This window comes from Lepisosteus oculatus, chromosome 15, assembly GCF_040954835.1.
Source record: "Lepisosteus oculatus isolate fLepOcu1 chromosome 15, fLepOcu1.hap2, whole genome shotgun sequence".
NCBI classification, from domain to species: Eukaryota; Metazoa; Chordata; class Actinopteri; order Semionotiformes; family Lepisosteidae; genus Lepisosteus; species Lepisosteus oculatus.
In genome coordinates this window covers 2489138-2510728 of record NC_090710.1, presented here as the reverse complement: position 1 = coordinate 2510728, position 21591 = coordinate 2489138, and the positions used below count along the sequence as shown (strand labels likewise).

Below are 21591 nucleotides of genomic sequence, written 5' to 3'. Positions count from 1 at the left end.
CACTTAAAGCTGTCAGTTTGACACAGTTTCAGTCTGGTCACCAAAGCAGGTGCTTTGTTCCATTTAGTTCAGAGTGAGATGATGTGAAGTGAAATGAAATGAAATGTTTACATCATGTAGATGTTCTGAACCTTTGTTGGCCATGCCTGATTTAATTCAAGTAAATGGGTCAAAATTTCAATTTTTCAAACCTTTACAAATTGATGATTCATGGGTGCTGCACTGTAGCCCTTTCAGAAGGAGGGTTATGTCACTGTAGTACACAACAACATGCTGTGAAAAGTGTACTGTTTTCACTGGTGTATTGGTAAGCAGGCTACAAGGTTCCTGTGACTGATGTGCTGGAATGAAATGAAACTTCTAGAAATAGAATAGGAAAAATACACATTGTTTTTAGAAATGCAATGTTTTATTGTAGTGAACTTATCTGAATTGTATCATTTATCTTTGTCTGTTATTATTTCTTACTGTGGTAAATCTAGAGTATAATTATACATGTATAATTACTTAAGGAAAAAGGACTACATAGCATGGTATTTTAGGGACTGTAATGTTGACCTTGAAAAACAAGTGACTATATATAGTTTTTAGTAACTACCACTGAATGCCTACTGTATTTAATAAAAAGTCATTCATATACCGGACATACCTGAAAATTCAACATTTGTTAAAAGTTTTGGACCAACTTTATATATTCCTTAATGTCCACTAAGCTCAGTGTTTGTGCTTTTAGTTTAAAATTTGACTCAGATATGGAAAACACAATAGAGTATGTGCAAAACAATATCAGTTGCTAGTTTGCCAACTTGTCAGTGTGCAATGAAGTTAGATGAAAAACAAGATTGTTCAAAACTACAGAGCATATTTATGGATAGTAGTTCAGGTGGGTAGCTGCGTCAGCATGCGTAGGCTGCAAAGGAACAAGTAATAGGTTTATTCCATGCTGAAAAAAAGAAGAAAGAGAACACAACGTTTCGGCCGTGGAGCCTTCTTCAGGTGTGTCATCCTGCAACTTACAACTGGCAGGCCACTGAAGGTAAGAAGGCATGATCCTGGCCAGTACCTGGATGGGAGGCCTCCTGAGAAAGCTAAGGTTTCTGCTGGAAGACATGTTAGTGGGACCAGTAGGGGGCACTCACCTTGTGGTCTATATGTCCTAATGCCCCAGTTTAGCAATGGGGACACTATACTTGCTAGGATATTATCCAGCTCTAAATTGAAAGAAGGAGTTAGAAAATGGACAGATGTATCTGAGTATACTTCACCACGCAAAGACACATGGTCTATTAACTGAGCTCATTACTTGTTTAGTTCATTAACATTGTACGCTTGTTATCAAGAAAACCTTACAAACAGGTGACCAATAAGCACAACTGGATTGGGGCTTCCCAGGACCAGGGTCAGTGATCCCTGTTTCACAGGACTGGGACATTCTAACTGGAAACACACATATCCTGTCATTTTAGGAAAATCATGACATCATCAAGTAGAGGACAGAGACGTCCTTTCTGGGATGTCTTAATTTCCTTTTATGTTTTTACTTACTGTCCAGCTTACATACAGAAATGTGCTCCGATTAAACACCTTTATGATTTTGTGCTTGGCAGGGCTTTGATAAAATGTGGGCTATAGGAAACCTGATATTTGTAAGATACTTCTTTTTGAAAGGTGATACTTTAACAATGAAATCATGGAATTAAGCACTGTGACAATACCGTACATCAACAATTACCTCAGAACAACTGTACTATATCTATTTATAAATATAAACCTGAGAATGATCACTAATTCAATCTTGATTTAGACATAATCTAACTCAGGTTCAGCTCAATCAGTTATTATACTATGCTGATCTCTAGTGGGCTCTTCAAAAATTGCATCTAAAATGTATTAATGTTAAGCATGCATAACTTTTACTATCAAATTAAAAATAAAAGTTTTAGGACACAAAAACATTCATTCCTGTTCCTCCAGGCTCTGTAACTTTAATTAGTTTTGAGATAAAAAATATATACATAGCTGAACATAAATGACAAAGAAATAAAAGTATTACATTGTCATAGGCTGTAGTGCATAATCATTTTTTTTAAACTGTCCTTCAAGATCTAGGTAGAAGAATGTGACAGAAATGACACATTTGAGCCCATTTAAGAAAACACCATCATTTAAACATTTAAACAAAGACATAATCAATAAAAAAACAACATAGAAAACACACTCTCAGTTCCCATTATAATTTACAAAGCTCTGTCTTGACAAAGACTTTCTGTGTAGAAACATTCACAGTTGAATAAATTACAATGGAGTTGAGATCCTCTTTGCATCCATTGATTTTCAATGGAAAGCACCTCATTCATCTTGGGTTTGACTTATTTTTTAAACAACGATAATCACAAGAATGTACATTAGCACATTAACATGCATAGAAGCCAGACTCAAAGGTGGAAATATTTTTTTTACAAGAAGAAGTAATGTGTCACCAGAAACAAAGTGCCATTCTCCGCTGCAATGCAAGCTATCCGATCAGACAAAGTTAAGCTTTTGTTCCCTCTCAGCTGCTGATTAAGGTAATCTATTTTAGTTGTCTTCAGATGTTGAGCGGTGTCTCTTCCTTTAGAAAATCCAAACTAAATTTCGAAACAAAAGAAAAATATTAGATTGAAGACAGATATTACATTAACAAAGCCACATCTCTGTGTTTTGTTGATAATTACAATAATAATTCCTTGCATTCTCCTTAAAGCACTTTTCATACAGGAAGGAACCCACTTCATCCACCACATCGGATGTGTGCTTTACTGATTAGGACTGCATTGAAATTAGTGTTTAAAATACTTAATTATGCAAGAACAAACCTAGCTTGATTCAAACAAACTTGCTGTTATAGGTTTCTTGTACTATTATAATTCTTTATTATAATAATTATGATCAGGATCCTGCAATCATCTTACCGTTTAGAACTGGCTTTCTTCCCCGATGGACTTCTGGACAACGCCAGAAAAAAAACAACAGAAATTCAATTGTTATTTTGAGTTCAGGTCATCTTTGGACATTCATCAGTGCATTTTGGGAATGTGGGATCCTTTGGAATAATGTTGTAAACCCACATAAAAATGTACAGTAATAAAGAAAGCAATTCAAGTATTTATTTCTGGAGTAATGTCTGTATTTTAATGCTTTCTGCTAAAAAATCCAAATCAAGATTTCCACTGTTTTTCTTTAAAACATCCAACTATAATCTAAATAAAAACAAAAAAAAAACAAGAGTTAATTTGTCAGTTTTTCCAAGAATATAATAATAAGAATTGATTAATTGATTATTAATAAGTAATGATTTCTTAAATTGATAAAGCATCAGAGCCCTGGATGTACTGTATAGGATGTGACCCTTTTTGTCCCCTACTGAAGTGCAGCCCTCCTCTATGTTACTCAGATGAGTCCCACTGCACAGCAGGTCAGGGAGAGGAGAGAAAACCTGCTTCACCAGTTGAATTAAAGGGGACATTTGGGAGTCCCGATCATACAAAACCATTTTTTATCATGTTAACAAATTTCTTGTTGGATATGGAATGCAAATTCTAATGCAGTTTGTGTACTGTGATCAAAATTCAGATAAGAGTCTGAAGCACTTTCATTGCTGAACATGTCGTTGATCCTACTGTTTAAAATATTAAATCAACGCCAGAAAACAACATTTCACTTCTCACGATCCACCTTGAAGAAAGTCCTGTATTTTTTCCACATTTTTTCTACAATGGTTATTGTGACATGTCACACAAGTGACAGGTAAAACACCCATTAATTGGCAGTTTCCAATAAGAATATTGAAATAACATACTGTCATAGTCTCCTGTACTATAACAGAACTGAGCTACAGTATACTCAAATCCTCTTACCTTTTAGAATTGGTCTTCTTCCCAGATGGACTTTTGGACAGCCTGTAAAAAATATGGAATTCTTACTTTTAAGTTCTGTTTTTCTGTGTATTTTGAGCACTTGGAAGGTATCATTTTCAAAACATATGTGCACATGCACAAAGCTTTAAATGTTGTAAGTGAATGCATTATAGTAATAATGTACAGTATCTATAGTATGTACATAAACAGTGAGAGGAATTAACTAATTTTCCAAATCACAAAAAATTGAAAATACATTAAACTTTAGCCTCATTAAAAAACTGAGAGCTAGATTGTTAGATTCTCCAATGATAAGAATTGATTATAAGGTTAGTAAAAACTGATAGAACAAATTACTTCAGCTGGATTAAGGAGAAGAATACCCCTAAGCTCAACGCTGTTAACAATGTTATGGGAAGCAAGCAGTAAGGATCTCAGATCAACATTTCACCTGCAGGATGTCCTGCAGCACAATGCCCCCATTTACCATTGGACTTTACCATGCTCCTGGGGACAGAGTGCCACCTAATGGTCAAACAGTGCCACTTCAAGCAGGGTTTAATTAGAGGTCTCCCTTTCAAGTACCTCCTCCCAGATAATTTTAGCTTCCAAGATCTGATGAAATCGGGTTAGGAGCTGATGCTGTTGGCATTAGACCAGACTATTCACACTTATTGGTTTCCTCAGATGACCTGACTTAATTGCTCCTGTTGTTGAAAAACAGCAGAATTTTGCAGAAAATTGCAGATTGGTTTAAAAGTTTTCTTGTGATTTGTACATAATAAGGTGGTCATTCATTGCAATCAAGTACTGATAAAGTGTTTCTTGTTAAGTGGGTTATTTTTAAAATGAGGTGGTTTTCTTTCGCACTCCAGATATCTTGAGTTTAGTGTGATATCTTGGCTAAATCGGGTTAGCAGCCTGGTCAGTACCTGGATGGGAGACCTCCTGGGGAAAACTAAGGTTGCTGCTGGAAGAGGTGTTAGTGGGGCCAGCAGGGGGCGCTCACCCTGCGGTCCATGTGGGTCCTAATGCCCCAGTGTAGTGACGGGGACACTATACTGTAAACAGGCGCCGTCCTTCGGATGAGACGTAAAACCGAGGTCCTGACTCTCTGTGGTCATTAAAAATCCCAGGGTGTTTCTCAAAAAGAGTAGGGGTGTAACCCCGGCATCCTGGGCAAATTTCACATTGGTCCTTACCAATCATGGCCTCCTAATAATCCCCATCTATGAACTGGCTACATTACTCTGCTCTCCTCCCCACTGATAGCTGATGTGTGGTGAGTGTTCTGGCGCACTATGGCTGCTGTCGCATCATCCAGGTGGATGCTGCACACTGGTGGTGGTGGAGGGGATCCCCATTACCTGTAAAGCGCTTTGAGTGGAGTGTCCAGAAAAGCGCTGTATAAGTGTAAGCAATTATTATTATTATTATTAAGTGACAATGTATCTTACAAACTCACAGCAGCCTACTTTTTTGGTCAAGGGCATTACTTATTTTCTTAAAACAGCTATTTAAAAGCTCAGGAAGCAATGAAGTAGTGTAATCAGGAATCTACCTTTTACTTCTACATAGTATCACATACCTGCAAGTACTGGAACTTAAAGACTCTTTGACAGCTAATTGATTCCTGAAGAATCAAGAAAAGAAAAATAAAATGGTATTTAATAAAGTTACTTTAATAAAGTTCCACAGTGAATTTACCCTCCTTGCATCTGGGAGACATCTCTGTGCCCCAAATATTAACGGACATACCATGAAAACCTGTCCACTCTGTAATATGAATCTGCATAATGGAAATTATTGTATTCTAGTTTTCATGGCATACATTCCTGAAATGTTTTTTGTCCTGACCTTTTTGTTGGTTGTTTTGTTATCTGGTTGTGTTGGACACCGCACAAATTTCCCCTACAGGATAGTAATAAAGTGTGAAACTGAAGTGATTTAAAGTAAAATTTACAAGTGTACCTACTCGTAAAGAAACCAGAATACTTACATAATGTTTTTAAATGGAGTCCTTTTCCTTACAGAACTGGGAGAACTGGGAGTAAAAGATTCTTTTCTTGGAGAACTGGGATCCTTCAGTTCTTCATTCAATAAACTCTGGTTTTCAAAACAACTGAAATATTAAAATGAGCTGCGGTTACTGATTTTAATCAGAATAAATGTCCTTCATGTTTTATTCTGATATAATGTTCTCTTTGTGTAACATTTACTAAGGACTTTTTTAATTTATTGTCATTATCTTGTAACTTGTTACACATTCAAAACACTCTCAATGCCTATATTTGGTGAAGGTTTATTTTAAATGGTTAAAAAGCATGATATCCTATTCTTACTAATAATACTTGTTTTTTGTCAGGATATTGTTTGTAGTATTAAGTAGTCTGAATTGCTGGTATTTTATCTCATGAGGCAAGGAATTCTGGTTTAATTTTTGAAAATGTAAACACTACCAATAAACATTTTGTTCATATAACATTATAAACAACACCCCTATCACCTTTGGGTATCTCCTTCATAGAGACTCAACAGAGCCAGCTGTAAGGTCAATGAGAGAACATTGTGACAGAGACAGGAAAAGGAGAAGAGATCACTTCAGCTGATCTTGAATGGACATCACTGCATTTCTGTGACTGTTCCTAAATTTATTATAGAAATTAACAACATTAAGTTTCTTTTTTTAAATTTCATAAATCTAAGCTAATTCTTTAATATTGCCTAATTGCTTGAGTAGCATTTTAAATACAATTATAAAATAAGTTTTCTCTAGAACAAGTGTTAAATTATAAAAATTGATTGCATTGTAATAAATTCTAAAGTAAAAATGACAAATGTGATTATTTGGAAAGCTACAAAAGGTCTTACATCTTTTCTTTGAATGGAGTTCCCTTCCTCAGAGAACTGAGATTCACAGATATTTTCCCCTGTGAACTGGGTGCTGCAGATTGTGAATTCAATAAAACACTGTCTTCAAAAAAACTGAAATATGAGAAATTAAATGTAAATGATACAGAAGTGATATACTGTAGAATTGTATTTTTTCAATCCCCAGTTTCAGACCAATTAAGTCCATTTTTGATTCAATTAAATAATTAAGAGTGCAGAAGCAACGAAACCAGAAGATCTGTGCTACTGCCAGACCAGGACTGAGGAGCGTTGGTCTAGAAGAATGATATAGTATTGAGATCAAATCCAGTTCTCTCTTCAAACTAGTTCCCAGTTTCCATTGTCTTTTACATTCTCCATCTGGAATTGAGCATTACGATTAAAAATTGCTGTTATGCTGTTACGACGTCTGCAAAGACAAAGGGTGGTGCTCAGGTCTTACCTTTTGTATGGTGTCCCTTTACGGGGTGAAATACTTGGAGCTTCAAAGTCTTTGCCTTTGGGTGATTTCATACTGAAATTAGAAGCAGCATAACAAGATTGGCATTATTTCTGTGATACTACTGTACCTCTATGGTAATTCCCAACTGTAAAGTGAGACTTCCCACAAAACAAAAAGAAGGCATGGTAGACATCACACCCTTTCATTTCCAGAGCAGGATGGGGTGAGACACTGCCAGGGCTACTCGTTGCTCAGAGCTGCAGCTGGCTGAGCTTTGAGAGCTCATGCAACAGTTGGTTGACACAGTTATTAATAGCGGTATGTACAGTACAGTATATAGCTAATTTGCATTGAATTCTTTTTGAATTAAGTTTATTCAAAACATGTGTTTTGTAATTCCCCAAAGATTTTCTTTTGGTGAATGGCACTAGGTTGAATGACAGTACTCTTTTGAGATGTAATTCTGAATGGTAGTACTGTGTAATGATATGATGTTGAATAGCAGTGTTCTTCTGAGGTATGAAATTGAATAGTAGTATTCTGTTGTGTTATAATATTGAATGGTAGTATTCTGTTGTGGAACAATGTTGAATGGTAATACTCTGTCATGGTACTCCACATGAGTGTATAGTTAATAACAGCAGTAAAAGAATTACCTGCTCTCTCCAGAGGTTATTTTCCTGTGTATCAGAATTCCAGTTCCACAGATTATTACAACCAAAAAAAAACCCACTATCACACAAGCAACTGAAACTGCAAAGAAAAAACAACAAACAGCAGTGATTTTTAAAAAGTTTCTCAATAATCGATGAATCTGAGAAAGCTTTTTGCAGTGATATCAAGCTCTGACATGCTTTCAAACTCTTTAGAATTCTTTAGGATGAAAAGCATTATATACTGTTCATTCAAATTATTAACAATTTAAAATGATTTGCCGCGAATGGTAAGTAATGTAGCTCCAAGTTGTTCATTGCCCTCGTGCAGAAGGAAAACCTGCTGTTGCTCAGCAAAAGCAGGAATTTCACTGTCCCATGTTCAGCGATAGGCTTCTGCTATAAACATGTTAATTATGAGCCTAAGCAGCAGGTCACTAATGTGTGAGGCAAGGAGAAAGGCTAATAAAACCATGAGAGACAAGTGTGGCTACACTGTGATAACCGGGTGTATACTGGGTGACAGAGCCCCAGGTATCAGTCTGGTATCAGTGGGGTGAGACACTGCACGAGTGACACATCAGGGTCACTCATCGTGAGGAATCAGGGAGGATCTGTACGTCCAGGTGGACATTATCAAACCATCTCCACTTTCTCAGTTCCAGAGCCAAAAGTACTGGTCTGGATGGGCTGGTGTAGGTCCCAGTCACAGGGAAGACTTCTGTACGCACTTGACCTGGATTTTTTTCAGCCATGAAACCATCATGTTAGACTGATTGCAGACTTTCTGATTTGCAGGCCAGTACAGTGACACAGGCACTATGCATGGAGGAGTGTATTAAATCCTGAAGGGCACAATCATTGATCAGTAATACCTCAGCTATTGGACTATGTCAGACCCAGCTACTTCCAACTTCAACCACAGACGGGCTCTTCTCATTTGTAACTTCTCTTTCATTCTTTCAATTTGCGGGAAAGAATTGCGGGATGTTTTAGTCTGACTTCTTTTTGGACTTTCTATACAAATTTTCTTCCTTGAAAAGCTAATTATTCCCGACAGTTTGTAAAGAATTGAATCTGAAGACATACTTAACACAATCTATCATCTCCCAGCCACTTTAATTTATAGTCCATTTTTATGAACTGCTCAGCGACAACCAGTTGTGTTTTGTCATGTGCTTGGTTTCACAGAAAGCCTTGAAGTCATAACCCAATTTCGGAATAACTGCTATTAGCAAGATGATGTGTGTGGTAGCGGCATGATTCTTTAGACAATTTATGATAATAAAAATAATTTATACTACTTATTTCAGGATACAGAAGATACATTAGTGCCCAACTGTATCATTGAAAAGTGTAACCCTGCTTGAATTATGTCAATCCAGAAAGAGGATCTGTAACAATCTTCTGGATTACTCAAGCTCCACAACTGCATCATGAGACCATATTCACAGGCCCAGGTTTCCTGTTTTCAGATAATAATGGAAGAACGTCATTTTGGAACAGCTCTAGACTGCAAGGGTAACTCAACTGATATAAAGCCAGCCAAGTACCCTCTCAATGTGCCAGCTGAACGTCTGAAAGTGGCAGGGCGGTGTGCAGGGAGGGCACCCATGGTGCTGTTCAGTAGAGATGTGTTCAGTGCTCTGTACCCTCACAGAAAGGGCTGCTTTAGCTGTGCTACAGTCTGCTAGCTGTTGTCTTCTTGGAATCAACAGAGTGACAAATAACCCAAGGGAGATAAAGATGCTCAAATTCATTGTGAGAGAGATATAAAATGAATCTGAAGATGGTATGCAATGATTTCTTGGTAGGCTTACATACCCTCGGAATGTTTTAGTCAGACTTCTTTTTGGACTTTCTATACAAATTTTCTTCCTTGAAAAGCTAATCATTCCTGACAGTTTGTAAAGAATTTAATCTGAAGACATACTTAACACAAACTTGCTTTAAAGACCTTTAGTGACTGTCTGACACAACAGCTGGAATCTTATTCCTTATTAAGGTGCTCACCTCGCTGTGTGGTGACACTGTCATTCTGTGTCATCATAAGGGACTTGCCTGAAAAAAGCACAAGAGCGGTTTATTCTTTCACTGCAATAACTGTAGCGTATCTTCCAATAACACGGAACATGAAAACAGAAAATATTATTTAATATTATATTTTTAAATAATATATTATTATTATTATTATTATTATTATTATTATTCGCTGCCGTGGTAGAATTCTGGCCATCACAGAGGACAGTCACCACCCCGGGCATGAGCTCTTCACCCCACTGCCCTCAGGCAAGAGATATAAGAGCATACGGACACTTACCACTAGATTCTTCAATAGCTTCTATCCACAAGCAGTGAGACTGGCGAACACATTTAGCCATCCCCCTCGGACCACACCTACACCATCACCATCTACCTCTTTATGATTTCTTATCTATTGCACATCTCCAGTCATTGTTTACACGTCTGTATTGTTTACATTCAAACTGTCTACATGTTTACTTGCACATTGTCTATTGTTTGTTTGTACATTGTCTTGATGCACTGTTTGCACTTTGTTTTGTTTTTTACACTTGTTTTACAATCGAGAGACTTTCTGTAAGTAAGAATTCCATTGTACCAGTACCGGTTACATATGGCAATAAAGTTCAAGTTCAATATATTATATTATTTAAATCTGCTATGCTTGAATGAAATGTGCAGCCAAGTATCCTCCTATCGAGAGGAACACTAACTCTAACACCATGGTAGTTCTTACCAGTTCTAATCAGCTGGGAAAGCTCCATCTTGTTTTCCCAACCTGGGTGACGTACAGTGCAGTTAATCAGTATCTCTGTACCAGAAAGCCTAGATATGTCAACTGTGGCATTTCTAGTTACAGTGATAGTGCCATTAGGATTAGTGACACTGTATTCCTCAGAGTTTTCAAGAATATCCTCTTCCTTAATATTCCAGGAGATTTCTGGTGCTGGAGCACCAGTAGCTGAGCATGTGAGCGAGAGTATTTCACCAGCATCAGCTTCCAATGTCCTGACTTCAAATCTGGGCTCATAGATCTCTGGAAAGCATTGAAAAAATAAGAAGGTAATTTTAAAGAGTGGAGCTTCAATATCATTTACAATATGAAATGAAATCATAAAGAAATCAAACACTTACTGCTACGTGTGGGAATAAGTGTGCACCTTGTTCAGAGGTTAATGTGTATAAAGCAAATCATGTGGTTTGTGTTTCTCATAAAGGAAAATTGGTCAACTGAAAATCAATCACATGTGAACACACCCAGACGTATATATTATTTTTAGTAGGAGTTTACCGTAGACAGAAAGGCAGGTTTTTCCTGCAATGGCTCCTTCAGGAAATGAATTGAATAAACAGCTGTAACATGTCTCATCTTTTTTTGTTACCCCTTTGATGGCTACTGAGCATTTCTGCAGCCCTGTCTGTAGAAAACCCAAGCGCCCACTCAAAGAGTTGATGATCCTTGCTCCTGAACGTTTATTGTAAGTGGCGATATTTTCAGGTTTATGTGCTGTCAGCTTCTGCCAGGTCACTTGTAAGACATCCTTGGGCTGTGTGAGCTCACAGCAGAAACTCACATCCTCTCCCAACACTGCTGAGACAATCCGCTGTGTCCTCACCAGCTCTGATGACCCTGCAAGTTGGGGAGAAATATCACAAACAGTTACTTTGGAATCATCTTGGTTGTTGCTGTGATGAAGGGAACTGAGCCAGAAGTAAAGGCCCACTGTCTGAAAAATGTTCGATTTCACCAGCAAAGCAAACATTCATGCTATGGCTCCTGCTGTGTCACCAACTCTCTACATCCTCAGAAATAACTCAAAAGCTTTTAATCCAATTTAATTCTTTTAGTCATTATTCAATTTGTAATTCCGGGGACCGTTTGAATAAGTAGATATGAATCATAAACCCATAATAGCAAATAAATAATCTATAATCAATCAGCAGAAAGCACTCAATCAGTAATCTATAATCAATAATCAATGGTCAATTAGCAAAATGCCCTTTTGGCAACCGAGTGAAGCAGACTTTAAACTGCACTGAGCTCATGAAAAATACAAAAGACAGAGAATCACAGCACTGTGGGCAAAATATACACAAGCTGAAAGGTTTGAAAAGATAATGCTTCTATAAATATTTAGGAGGCTCGAAGACTAATTTGCAGGATTCTAGTGATCTTTGATTAGTAGTGAAAAGCTTGGTGTATCTGCTGTGTGTCAGCCTGGCTCCAAATCTGTAGATCTTCACGACTGGTCTGAAGTTAATGATGAGGTCATGAAGAGCAGAGCTGGAATGAAAACCAGAAGACACTGTGGCCCTCCTGGGCCCTGCATTACAGGGGTACCCAGTTCTGGTCAAGAAGGGCTGCGGTATCTATGTGTTTTCAGTCCTGCTGGCATTTAACAGCCTGAATGAGTTCAGTATTGGCTTAACTGGTCCAACCTAATGGCTTCTTCCAGCTCTTAGGGTGCTGCTGTTTTAAAGAGATCTGGACAATCAGCTATTCAGGGTTTCTACACCATGCCCCTGAAGGCTTGCTGATTTCCTGGGGTGGTGCAGTGGTTCTGTGGCTAAGGATCTGTGCCTGTAGCTAGAAGGCTGCTGGTTCGTATCTTGTGGCTGGCAGAGGAATCCTACTCCATTGGGCCCCTGAACAAGACCCTTCACCCCAACTGGTCCAGGGGTGTTGTATAAATGGCTGACCCTGTGCTCTGACCCCAAGCTTCTCTCCCTGTCTGTGTGTCTCAAATTCCTAATACAAGAAATTGCATATGACCAATAAAGTGATCTTATTTTAAATTAGCTTAATTGCAGTCTTAACTGAACTAATAATTTCTTTTTATCTTCTCAAATGTTTGGAATTGTATGATACTAATCTAAGGCAATTGTTAAAAGACAACCTCCAACATGTTTAAAAGCTGAAAACTGTCAAACCATTAAAATCAATTGTATTATTCAGTCAATCAAAGGTTCAATTGTGTAACTGACAGCAGAGCTGAAACAAAAGCCAGCATGAATGTGATCGAAACTCCAGTCCAGTTTTACATTCAAATTTGAACTGTGATTTAGCAAAGTTTTAAACTTAATCATAAACATCTAACAAAATACAGCGATTAATATTTCAGGTTTTCCTAACATTAACTCTTGAGTGAGAAACACAATAATGAATCAGGTCCAGACTGTGTTTCATTCAGTAGATGTTATATAACCATAGTCAAAAGTGAGAAATCTGCAGTCTATGGAATGGAAAATTTCAATGAAAATGGCACATGTATTTCTTATTTATTATTCGGTTCATAATTATTGTTGCTGGCAAAAAAAAGTAGTTTGACTGCCAGGTTTATTTCTGTCGCTAAATCATGCTCTCGGATTAATTAACAAACTTCTCTTTTAGTGTCTTAAGGACAAACCAGACGAAACTCAGATTAAACTGGTTTTCTGACACTTTCAGACACTTCCATGAGAATGGTAGCTTCTTAAAATATTAAAAAAGGCTTGAAAACTTACCAGTAGCAGCAACTGCTGAGAACCAAAACAAATATTTAACCAAAGAAATCATGACTAAAACGTTAAAAGAAAAATAAAGGTTGCGCAAGATGAGAAGGAATATAACTGAGTCTTAGCTGTTTCAAACTAGGCTGTAAAACGGCAGACCGCGCATTTATGAATATTTCTTTCTGATTGGGGAGTTTGAAAAAATCTTTTCACCTATCTGCTTCGAGCTTTTAGTTTACGTTAAACTAAATGAAAGTGAAACTGGTTACTCCTGCCATCTCGATTCGAATATCGTATTTTGAAAAGAAACAGGAAGTTCACTCCAACCTGCAGTGAGCCTGAACTACGCATTGTTGTAATAAAAGATCTAAATGCAAAAGTTAGAGCTCTGAATTACAGATTCCAAGAAGGGCACTGCTGTTGTACCCTTGTGCAAGAAACTGCACTCCAGTTGTTTTAATTAGTGCCTTTATATGTCGCCTGGTTGTCATTAAAATCACCATTTTATTCTCAGTTAATGTTCCTGGAAAGAAAGGAATAAAAAAAGCATTTATTTGAAAAATAGATTTGAAAAATTGAAATAAGAAAGCTGAGGGAAATAATTTCAATTGCCAAATGAATACAACAACTCTCTAGTTCAGACATCATGTACTTCAACACTTTACCCATAAGCACATTTTTATGTCAAATATTGATTTGCAACATTTCAGGCTGTTGCAGAAAACAGGGCAATGTGGTGCATGAGGGACCACAAGGTGTGGTATGGCAGTGACTGAAGAGCATGCTTAAGACAACTGAAAGACTAGACAGAGTTTCTTCTCTGCAGTGGAAGGAGGCATGCCAAGTCACTGACTGGAGCTATTCCAGAAAAACAGGGACACAACACTGGTCCTTTGGGACATTGGTGTTTTGGTACCTAGGGTCCATGGTGTTCAGCGTCCTGTGAGTGAGAGTGTCCTATGTGTCTCTGTGTCGTTTAACTACAAGATTGATAGGCTGTAATAAAAAGGGTCTACTGTTTGTCTAGTCTGTAAATGAATTGGTGGTACTGGGAGATATAAAGAAACCTGTAGCAGTGAAAAGGGACAAAGCACCCTTAGAACTGCTAGGTGGCGTAACTAGCTACAAAGCAAAGAAAAGTTCCTGCACTTTGGGAACACGATCCATACTATATCCTTGGTAAATTCATTGCATCATATTTTGTAGCTTTAAACAAAAAGGAGCAAAATTAACTACATCAACGAGTATTAATTATCACATCTTAGTTCTATAATTAGGAGATTCTCAAAAACACTTTGAAAAAAAGACTTTGATTTTTGGGGCAAACATGATATCAGTGACAGAAGGAACACAGCATTCAAAGCCACAGGACTTATTTTCGCTAGTTTAAAAAAAACGTAAAGTGTATTTGTCCTAAAAGAATACGTACAATACAAAGCTCTAAGCAGCTTCCCACTCATGTCAAACAAACTCAAGTCACATAAAGGAGCTTTGTAAACTACAATCAGTAAAATGATCTTTTTTTGGTCTCCCCCTACTTGATTGTAGTCCGTTTAGTAAATAATACTTTATCTCTGTACTTTGAAAAAAAAAGACAAAAAACAGAAAACTCTCGCTCTTTGGTCTGCTTAAGCTTGTAAAAAGAAAACGTCCTTCCATGTGAATGCTTTTTGTGTTTGTATTGGTTATGCAATACTTTTAAAGACAGAAAATGTAATCTGACTCTGCGTCTACTATTGCAGAGGATTACGACCTCCCGATTCTACAGACTCATGTTCATAAGATACCAGGTTCCACAGGAACCACAGTGTCAATGACAAAAAGGACATAACATTGAAACCCACAGGGTTTTTTTCAATAGTCAGACTATCATAACTCAACCAACAGAGGCAACAAGGATTCACAGTTTGCAGTTTACAGGGATTACAAATAAATGCATAATTCTGAATTGACACATACACAAATCTCACGGAACAAATATGGAAACAAGACTTCTATGTACTTACATGAAGTAAAGCACTTTGCAGGTGGAATCATGATGATCTTCAATATTAACACCAGACTTACCCTAAACAAAGCCAGAACAAGACAGAAAAAAGATACCTCCCTCTTGGATTCATGCACCACTCAACAGAAATCTGTATCACCAAAGTAACTTATCTCAGGAAATGAAAATACAGCTAACATATGTGCCCACTTCCAAAGGATCTACAAGAATATCTCTCTCTATCTGTTTTCTCTATGGCAACTCCTTGTATTTAGGAGCTCTCACATTCTTATTTAACCAGCCCAATAGTAGCTGATGCTGAAGCAATTGCTTGTGTTCCCCCACCATCGTGGAGGAGATGTCGGGTTGGACCTAGAAATTCAATTAGGACAACAACAATCATCATTGCATCGTTGTTGTTTTTTTCTAGGCACCCATCAGTTGACACAGCCTGGGTTTGATGACTGGGGTATCGACTAGAAATGAGAGTCAGAAGAAGAAAAAAAACACAACCTGATAAAAAAAAAATCATTAGAATCATTATTCAATCTGTTTAGCTGTTCAGCTAAACATAAGCCTTTCTGGAAGGGAAGGACAAAAGACAGAGGAAGACAAAGACACACCCTGATACTTGCTAATTATCATTTGCCGTCCTTCGGATGAGATGTCCTGACTCTGTGGTCATTAAACAGCCCAAGATCTTTGTCAAAAAGAGTAGGGGTGTAGCCCCAGTCCTGGCTTAACTTCCCATTGGCCTTTACCGATCATGGCCTCTTGATACATGGCCTATTGATTCCCCATGTATGAACTGGCTCCATCACTCTGTTCTCCTCCCCACTGTTAGCTGGTGTGTGTACTGGCACACTATGAGTATGTACTGGCACACTATGGCTGCCGTCACATCATCCAGGTGGGGCTGCACATTGGTGCTGGAGGGGAGTCCCCATTACCTGTAAAGTGTTTTGAGTGCAGTGTCCAGAAAAGTGCTATATAAGTGTAGAGAATTATTATTAGTATCGTCCTTGTTGCATCATCTCTTTCCTATAAACTAAGACTGTTAAAGCCAGAGGGCACTGTATCGGTCTCCACTTGTTTCCATGGCAGTGTGAATGTATGGAGAAACACTGTACACATTAGTATCCTTGCAAGTGCATCCATTAATCCAAATTGTATACATACCCATTCATAAAGACCCATGGAGTAATGAATGCTTTGAAATGTGTGGGCTTCTCATCCATGAATCCTTCATGATAAGCATGACCCTGGTCTAATGTGGGGATACAAGGAAAAGCCACTTAGGCAGTCTAAAATGTCCTGAATTTGCGGGAGTGGGTGTCTATCAGGAATTGTCTTTTTATTTAATTCTCTATAATTTACACTGAGACGAAGGCTTCCACCTTTTTCCTGACACAGACTACAGGAGAGAAATAACAACTTTTTGGTTTTGTGACCCAGTATTTAGCTAGCAGGTCCTGCACAGATTTTTGACTTCCTTTAGCAATGGCCTTGGTATAGACGTGTAGTTCTCCTGCACTTGTATTCTGTCTGCAAGGATAATTTTCAGTTTTAATTCAGGGATACACCCTATGTCATCTTCAGTCTTTGCAAAGACATCACATTGCTCTTGCAGTATTTTGTTTATGATTCTCTCTTGGTCTAAGCTGAGATGGCTCAGATTCACAGGAGTGCTCCATTGCTCTGGTTTTCTGTCACTGGAGAGACCTTCAAGCATGTTCACAGGGTTGGGTTTGGCAACCACTACTCCAAGCATTGAACTTTTCTCTCCAGTTTTGGTGTTCCTATGACTGAGTCCTGACTGAGATAATGGAAACATTGTTTTAATGCTTTGAAGACTCCCAAGAGAGTACGACTTGGAAGTACAGTGGTGTGTGTGTTGAATTCCACTCTGGGATTTAATTACACAGGAAGAACCTTTGAAAGTTTTAAAAACTCCTTTGTACACATTAAGTCCAACAGGAATTTGACTTGGTTCTATTTGTTCGAATAAAGTGATAGTGTTATTTTGAGATCTTCCCACATCCTACTTGACACTTAACATCTATCGTCTGTAGACTCTAATACAGATGGGCTTCTTACCACTTCTCACTATGAGGCTATTTTCACAAGGCTGTATTGACCCTTTTTGAATTGTATTTACTAATGCCTCAATTTTATATTTCTTAATTGGTAGCCTCACCCAACAAATCAATCAGTGTTTTTCGACTGTTTTCCTCTTGGTCCATGTGACTGTTGATGATTTCTTCTATCACCCATTATCGGGTGTTTCCTCGCTAGAAAAGGAACTCGAATTGTTTGAAGGATTTCCCCATCTAGCTTCAGGCCGACATCAACTTCAGCTCACCCCTCAAATGGAATTGTGGTGCTGGTCACTGAAATAACATTGATGCTTTCTTCTGGTCTGATCAGTTCATCTAAAGGCCTCAGTTGTAGGTCAGGTAATTTCTGTTGCATCCGCATTCTTTCCATCAGGCTAACTTGAGCTCCTGTATCAAGCAGAACTGTACTTGGCACGTCATTCAGAAGGCGATTGAACAAACATTTCCTTCCAATTAGTTTGACAATGTGTTGAGGACACCTAGGTTGAGATTGTGTAATTCATTTAACAGGTATGGTAAAATGTATGGTTGTTGTTCTGTCTTGAGTATCAACTGACTTGCATTTCATTCATACTTTCTTGTTTGTTTTCTGTTTTCAATTTACATAAGCCAGGGACATCGGTGTTCCCTCGGTCACTGGTTGTCCCTTTGCTGTGACCACATCCCGTGTTCCGATGACTGTGGATGAGTCAAACAACCTATTGCCTTGTGTCCAGCAATTCCACACTTAAAGCAATGCTGAATTCCTCGTTGGGTGCATTCAGGACAGATCTTGATGTTTTCTGTATGAGGAGATGATGTGCTGCTTTTGGAGTTGTGCTGATGTGTATCAATTCTCTCAGCATCCCTCAGCTTTTCAAGGTACTTAGTCAGCATCTACAGTTGTGAACTCAGTTCCTGTAAAGCTACCTGATTGAGCAATCAATCCAGGCTGAAGTTTAGGCTAGTCACTGTTTGTGAGCTACACTAACATTGACATTTGAAATTTTGTTGTGAGGATATTTACCTGAGTGTTTCAGTCTCTCAGCTTCATCCTCTGAGGCTTCTATGGTTTCCTCTAGCAAAATTTCATCTTTAATGTTGGGATCACAAAAGTATGGTTTCATATCCCGCCTTATATTCTCATATATATTGTTTATTCCTTTATAGATTTAATGTAGAAACATTCCCTGTACTAATTGCTTATCATACTTGATTCTAGATTCCACTTGTGATGACAGTAAAACCTTTTGTTTAAGTCCCATCATGCAGTAGAGAAAGTGCTTTCCTTCTCATGCTGCTTGGCATTAATCAACTCTTGAAACACTTCTGTCACAGCTCTTTCCCTCAGGTGGACTCTCAAAAAGTTTTTCAGTCGAGTAAGGGTTAAATCTTCCTTATTCCAAAGCATTTCTTTGAATATCCCAAGTCTGATAATTCTCAGAACAGCCCTTACTATCCGTGATTCACTCGGTTTTTCTTTTATACCTTTATTAAACCTGTTTAATGATGTTATTGGGCCACTATTAATTTTGAATTCTTTGTGTTGCAAGAGAGCTGTCTTTTCTCTAACTGGCAATGTGTTACAACTACAAAGACTAGTTGGATCATCAGTATCATTACTGGGCACTTTATCTGCTTTCTTCTCAACCATTTCGTTTGGAATAGATGTAGTACAGTATGCCTTAGCTGTTCAATCTTTTTGCAATCTTTTTACTTTCTTCTGCATGAATGCATGTTAATTTAAACTGAGAACACCACCTAACAACCATATATCCACTCACTCCCGGCCAAAAGCTTCCCGTCTTGCGCCACTCCGCAGCAGATAAAGAACCGGACATTTGGCACTTCCATATCATGAATCAGATCTTATTTATCTAGCCCTTACATCATAGAATACAAGCAATTGCTTCATAGATTACCTGTAACATAATCTGATGTATTACTGTCATAAAAGTAATGTATAAATCAGAAAATGTCGCTGACTAGCAATTTTAACAGTGTTAGGACCCTTTTACCCTGCAGCATAGACTTTATATCTCCCAGAATCACGATTGTAGCTAAAGACCAGCACTATCATACCTGCACAGGCTGTAGTACTGCTAACCACCTAGAAACACAACCAATGACAGACCTGTCAATCAGACCATTGCCTTGACAGTGACATCATAATTAATACCTGCAAATATTTAAGACTTGCCCTTGGAATACTACATCTCTCAGTCTTAGATGCCAGAGCTTTTCTCAACTGCTCTCTGTTGAGTCCTCTCCTGTGTTCAGTACTGCAAACTGTGTCCCCTAAATTCTCCCTTGTCAGTTTTTTTTACCTCTGAATCCTAAAAAGAGGGGCATATGGTCCTCCTAGCTAGGGCTCAGACCTTGTTATAGGGGTTGATGGGGGTGGAAAAATGGTTATGATGTCTTGGGTGTTGGCAGAACTTCCTGCATGCACATGACCAGGTGCCATGGAGCTCTGTCCCTCTACCTGCCCCCTCTGGTCCAGGTCCTGTCAGTACTGGCTTAGTACCACCTCACACCTTAATGTGCCATCCCATACTGTGCAGGAACTGAGTGGTCCCTAAGCAACCAGTGTGTCCTTTAATCCTTGTTGATTGACAGCTGTCCCACTGTCTCCACTAGAAGGACCTTTGGTTGATGGGAAACTCATTGTACAAAGAAAGACAAATGCACAGCCCTTACAGAGACACTGGCCATTTCATGAAATGTTAAAGTCAGTGTGTCAGTTATTGCCTCACACCCAAATATTTCACTCCATGACACAAATAATCAAGATTAGTTTTGGAACAGAATTTGTATTTATAAAAACTGTACAAGTTGAGTGAAAAAAGTCAATTTAATTGTAAATATTCTCTACATTTTCCATAATACTTGAAACTTGATTGCGTTAAAGTTTATTTACCTATGTACTCCTAAATTATGATAAATCAGTTTTTATGAATCTTGCATATTTGCATAATTTGTTGTTCCCAGCATAAATTTCAAACATTTGAAACTGGAATTTGATTAATATTTGATAATGATTAACATTTGAAGTTAAGCAGGAGTCACAGAAAGCAGGGGACTCTTGTGCAATTGCATTCGTAATGTAAAAATATACAATAGTATAGAAAATTGTAGTTACAGACATCATTAATATCCAACCAAATTTTTTCCAACATGCTAGTGTGTCCCGAAGCATAAAGCTATTTTAATTAAACGTTAAACATTTGAAATCTACAGTACGTTGTTCAGGGATGTGCCTTATATGTTATTTTGATATGACACTTCATTAGTAGTAGCTACTACTACTACAATTCATTACTCGACTGCGCCAGGTTTGACTCAATGGCACTACTCTTCGTAGAACTGTCATGACCATTGATCAAACCACCAGAGGACGCCAAAGAAAATCGTTTCTAAGTATGTAAACACCCTCACCTGAATTCACGGATTAGGTGATTGAAGAACTGAAATGTGTACAGTCTCACATGGTTTTGATTGTGTGGTTAGCTGTGTATAAAAGAGTGTCTCACGGTGGTCACAGTGTGTGTATTGTGGAGTGAGTAGTTTGGGAGATATTGATATTTATGTTCTAGTATTGATGTACTGCTTTTTAAGGCAGTTTTTGTTCATTGCATCATAAGAGTCCTTTGTTTACACTTTTTAAAAGACATAATAAGTCTAGGAAATCACCTGGGCCCTTTAAAAAACCTGTCTTTGGAGTGGTTTATGTGCAAATGTCCCTTGAGCCACTTTACCAAAAGCAGGGATCTTCCACACATGAAAAGTAAGAACTGCGAAAACAAAACTCCCACCAGACATGTAGGCGATTTTCTGATAACTCATTTCTCAAAGGCTACATTGATTTATGGCTGACTTGCTTTTAGATACTAGTCTTTACAAATTCCTTACACTTAAACATTTTTCCTGGAAATTACAGAGCAATTGCGCAAGTTAAATGTTGAAGAATTGGTAATCATAATACTCATCTGATATGAGTAACTGTGCTAATAAAAATGTAACCTGAATGTCATGATGTTAATAGTCACTGTACAACATGCTATGGGTGTACGAAAAGGATGTTATATACAGTGGACATATACAGTGTTAT

At 37.9% G+C, this 21591-nt stretch overlaps 1 protein-coding gene across 3 annotated transcripts; it reads right to left on the bottom strand.

Moving 5' to 3' along the window:
* Positions 1 to 1951: 1951 nt before the first annotated feature.
* Positions 1952 to 13678, bottom strand: LOC102699049 (OX-2 membrane glycoprotein-like). 3 transcript variants are annotated; one of them, XM_069179070.1, is made up of 12 exons: positions 13410 to 13678; positions 11197 to 11535; positions 10642 to 10941; positions 9897 to 9944; positions 7887 to 7983; positions 7231 to 7302; positions 6768 to 6881; positions 5896 to 6018; positions 5485 to 5529; positions 3897 to 3938; positions 2952 to 2984; positions 1952 to 2627 (listed from the first exon to the last, which is right to left on the bottom strand). In XM_069179070.1, exons 1-12 carry the CDS (start codon positions 13459 to 13461, stop codon positions 2588 to 2590), a joined length of 1305 nt encoding a protein of 434 aa, XP_069035171.1. In that variant the 5' UTR covers positions 13462 to 13678; the 3' UTR covers positions 1952 to 2587. The 3 variants fall into 3 exon arrangements, with proteins under 3 accessions (XP_069035171.1, XP_069035172.1, XP_069035173.1); XM_069179071.1 differs by lacking the exon at positions 5485 to 5529; XM_069179072.1 differs by lacking the exon at positions 6768 to 6881.
* Positions 13679 to 21591: the final 7913 nt, after the last annotated feature.

Bases quoted from the DNA above. Each gene is read 5' to 3' on its own strand.
- LOC102699049 (XM_069179070.1), bottom strand. From the start codon at position 13,461: ATGATTTCTTTGGTTAAATATTTGTTTTGGTTCTCAGCAGTTGCTGCT. The intron at 7,984-9,896 runs GTGAGCACCTTA...TTTTCTTTGCAG, and splicing joins CAGTGTCACCACACAGCGAG to TTTCAGTTGCTTGTGTGATA. The intron at 6,019-6,767 runs GTAAGACCTTTT...TTAATATTTCAG, and splicing joins ACTCCATTCAAAGAAAAGAT to TTGTTTTGAAAACCAGAGTT.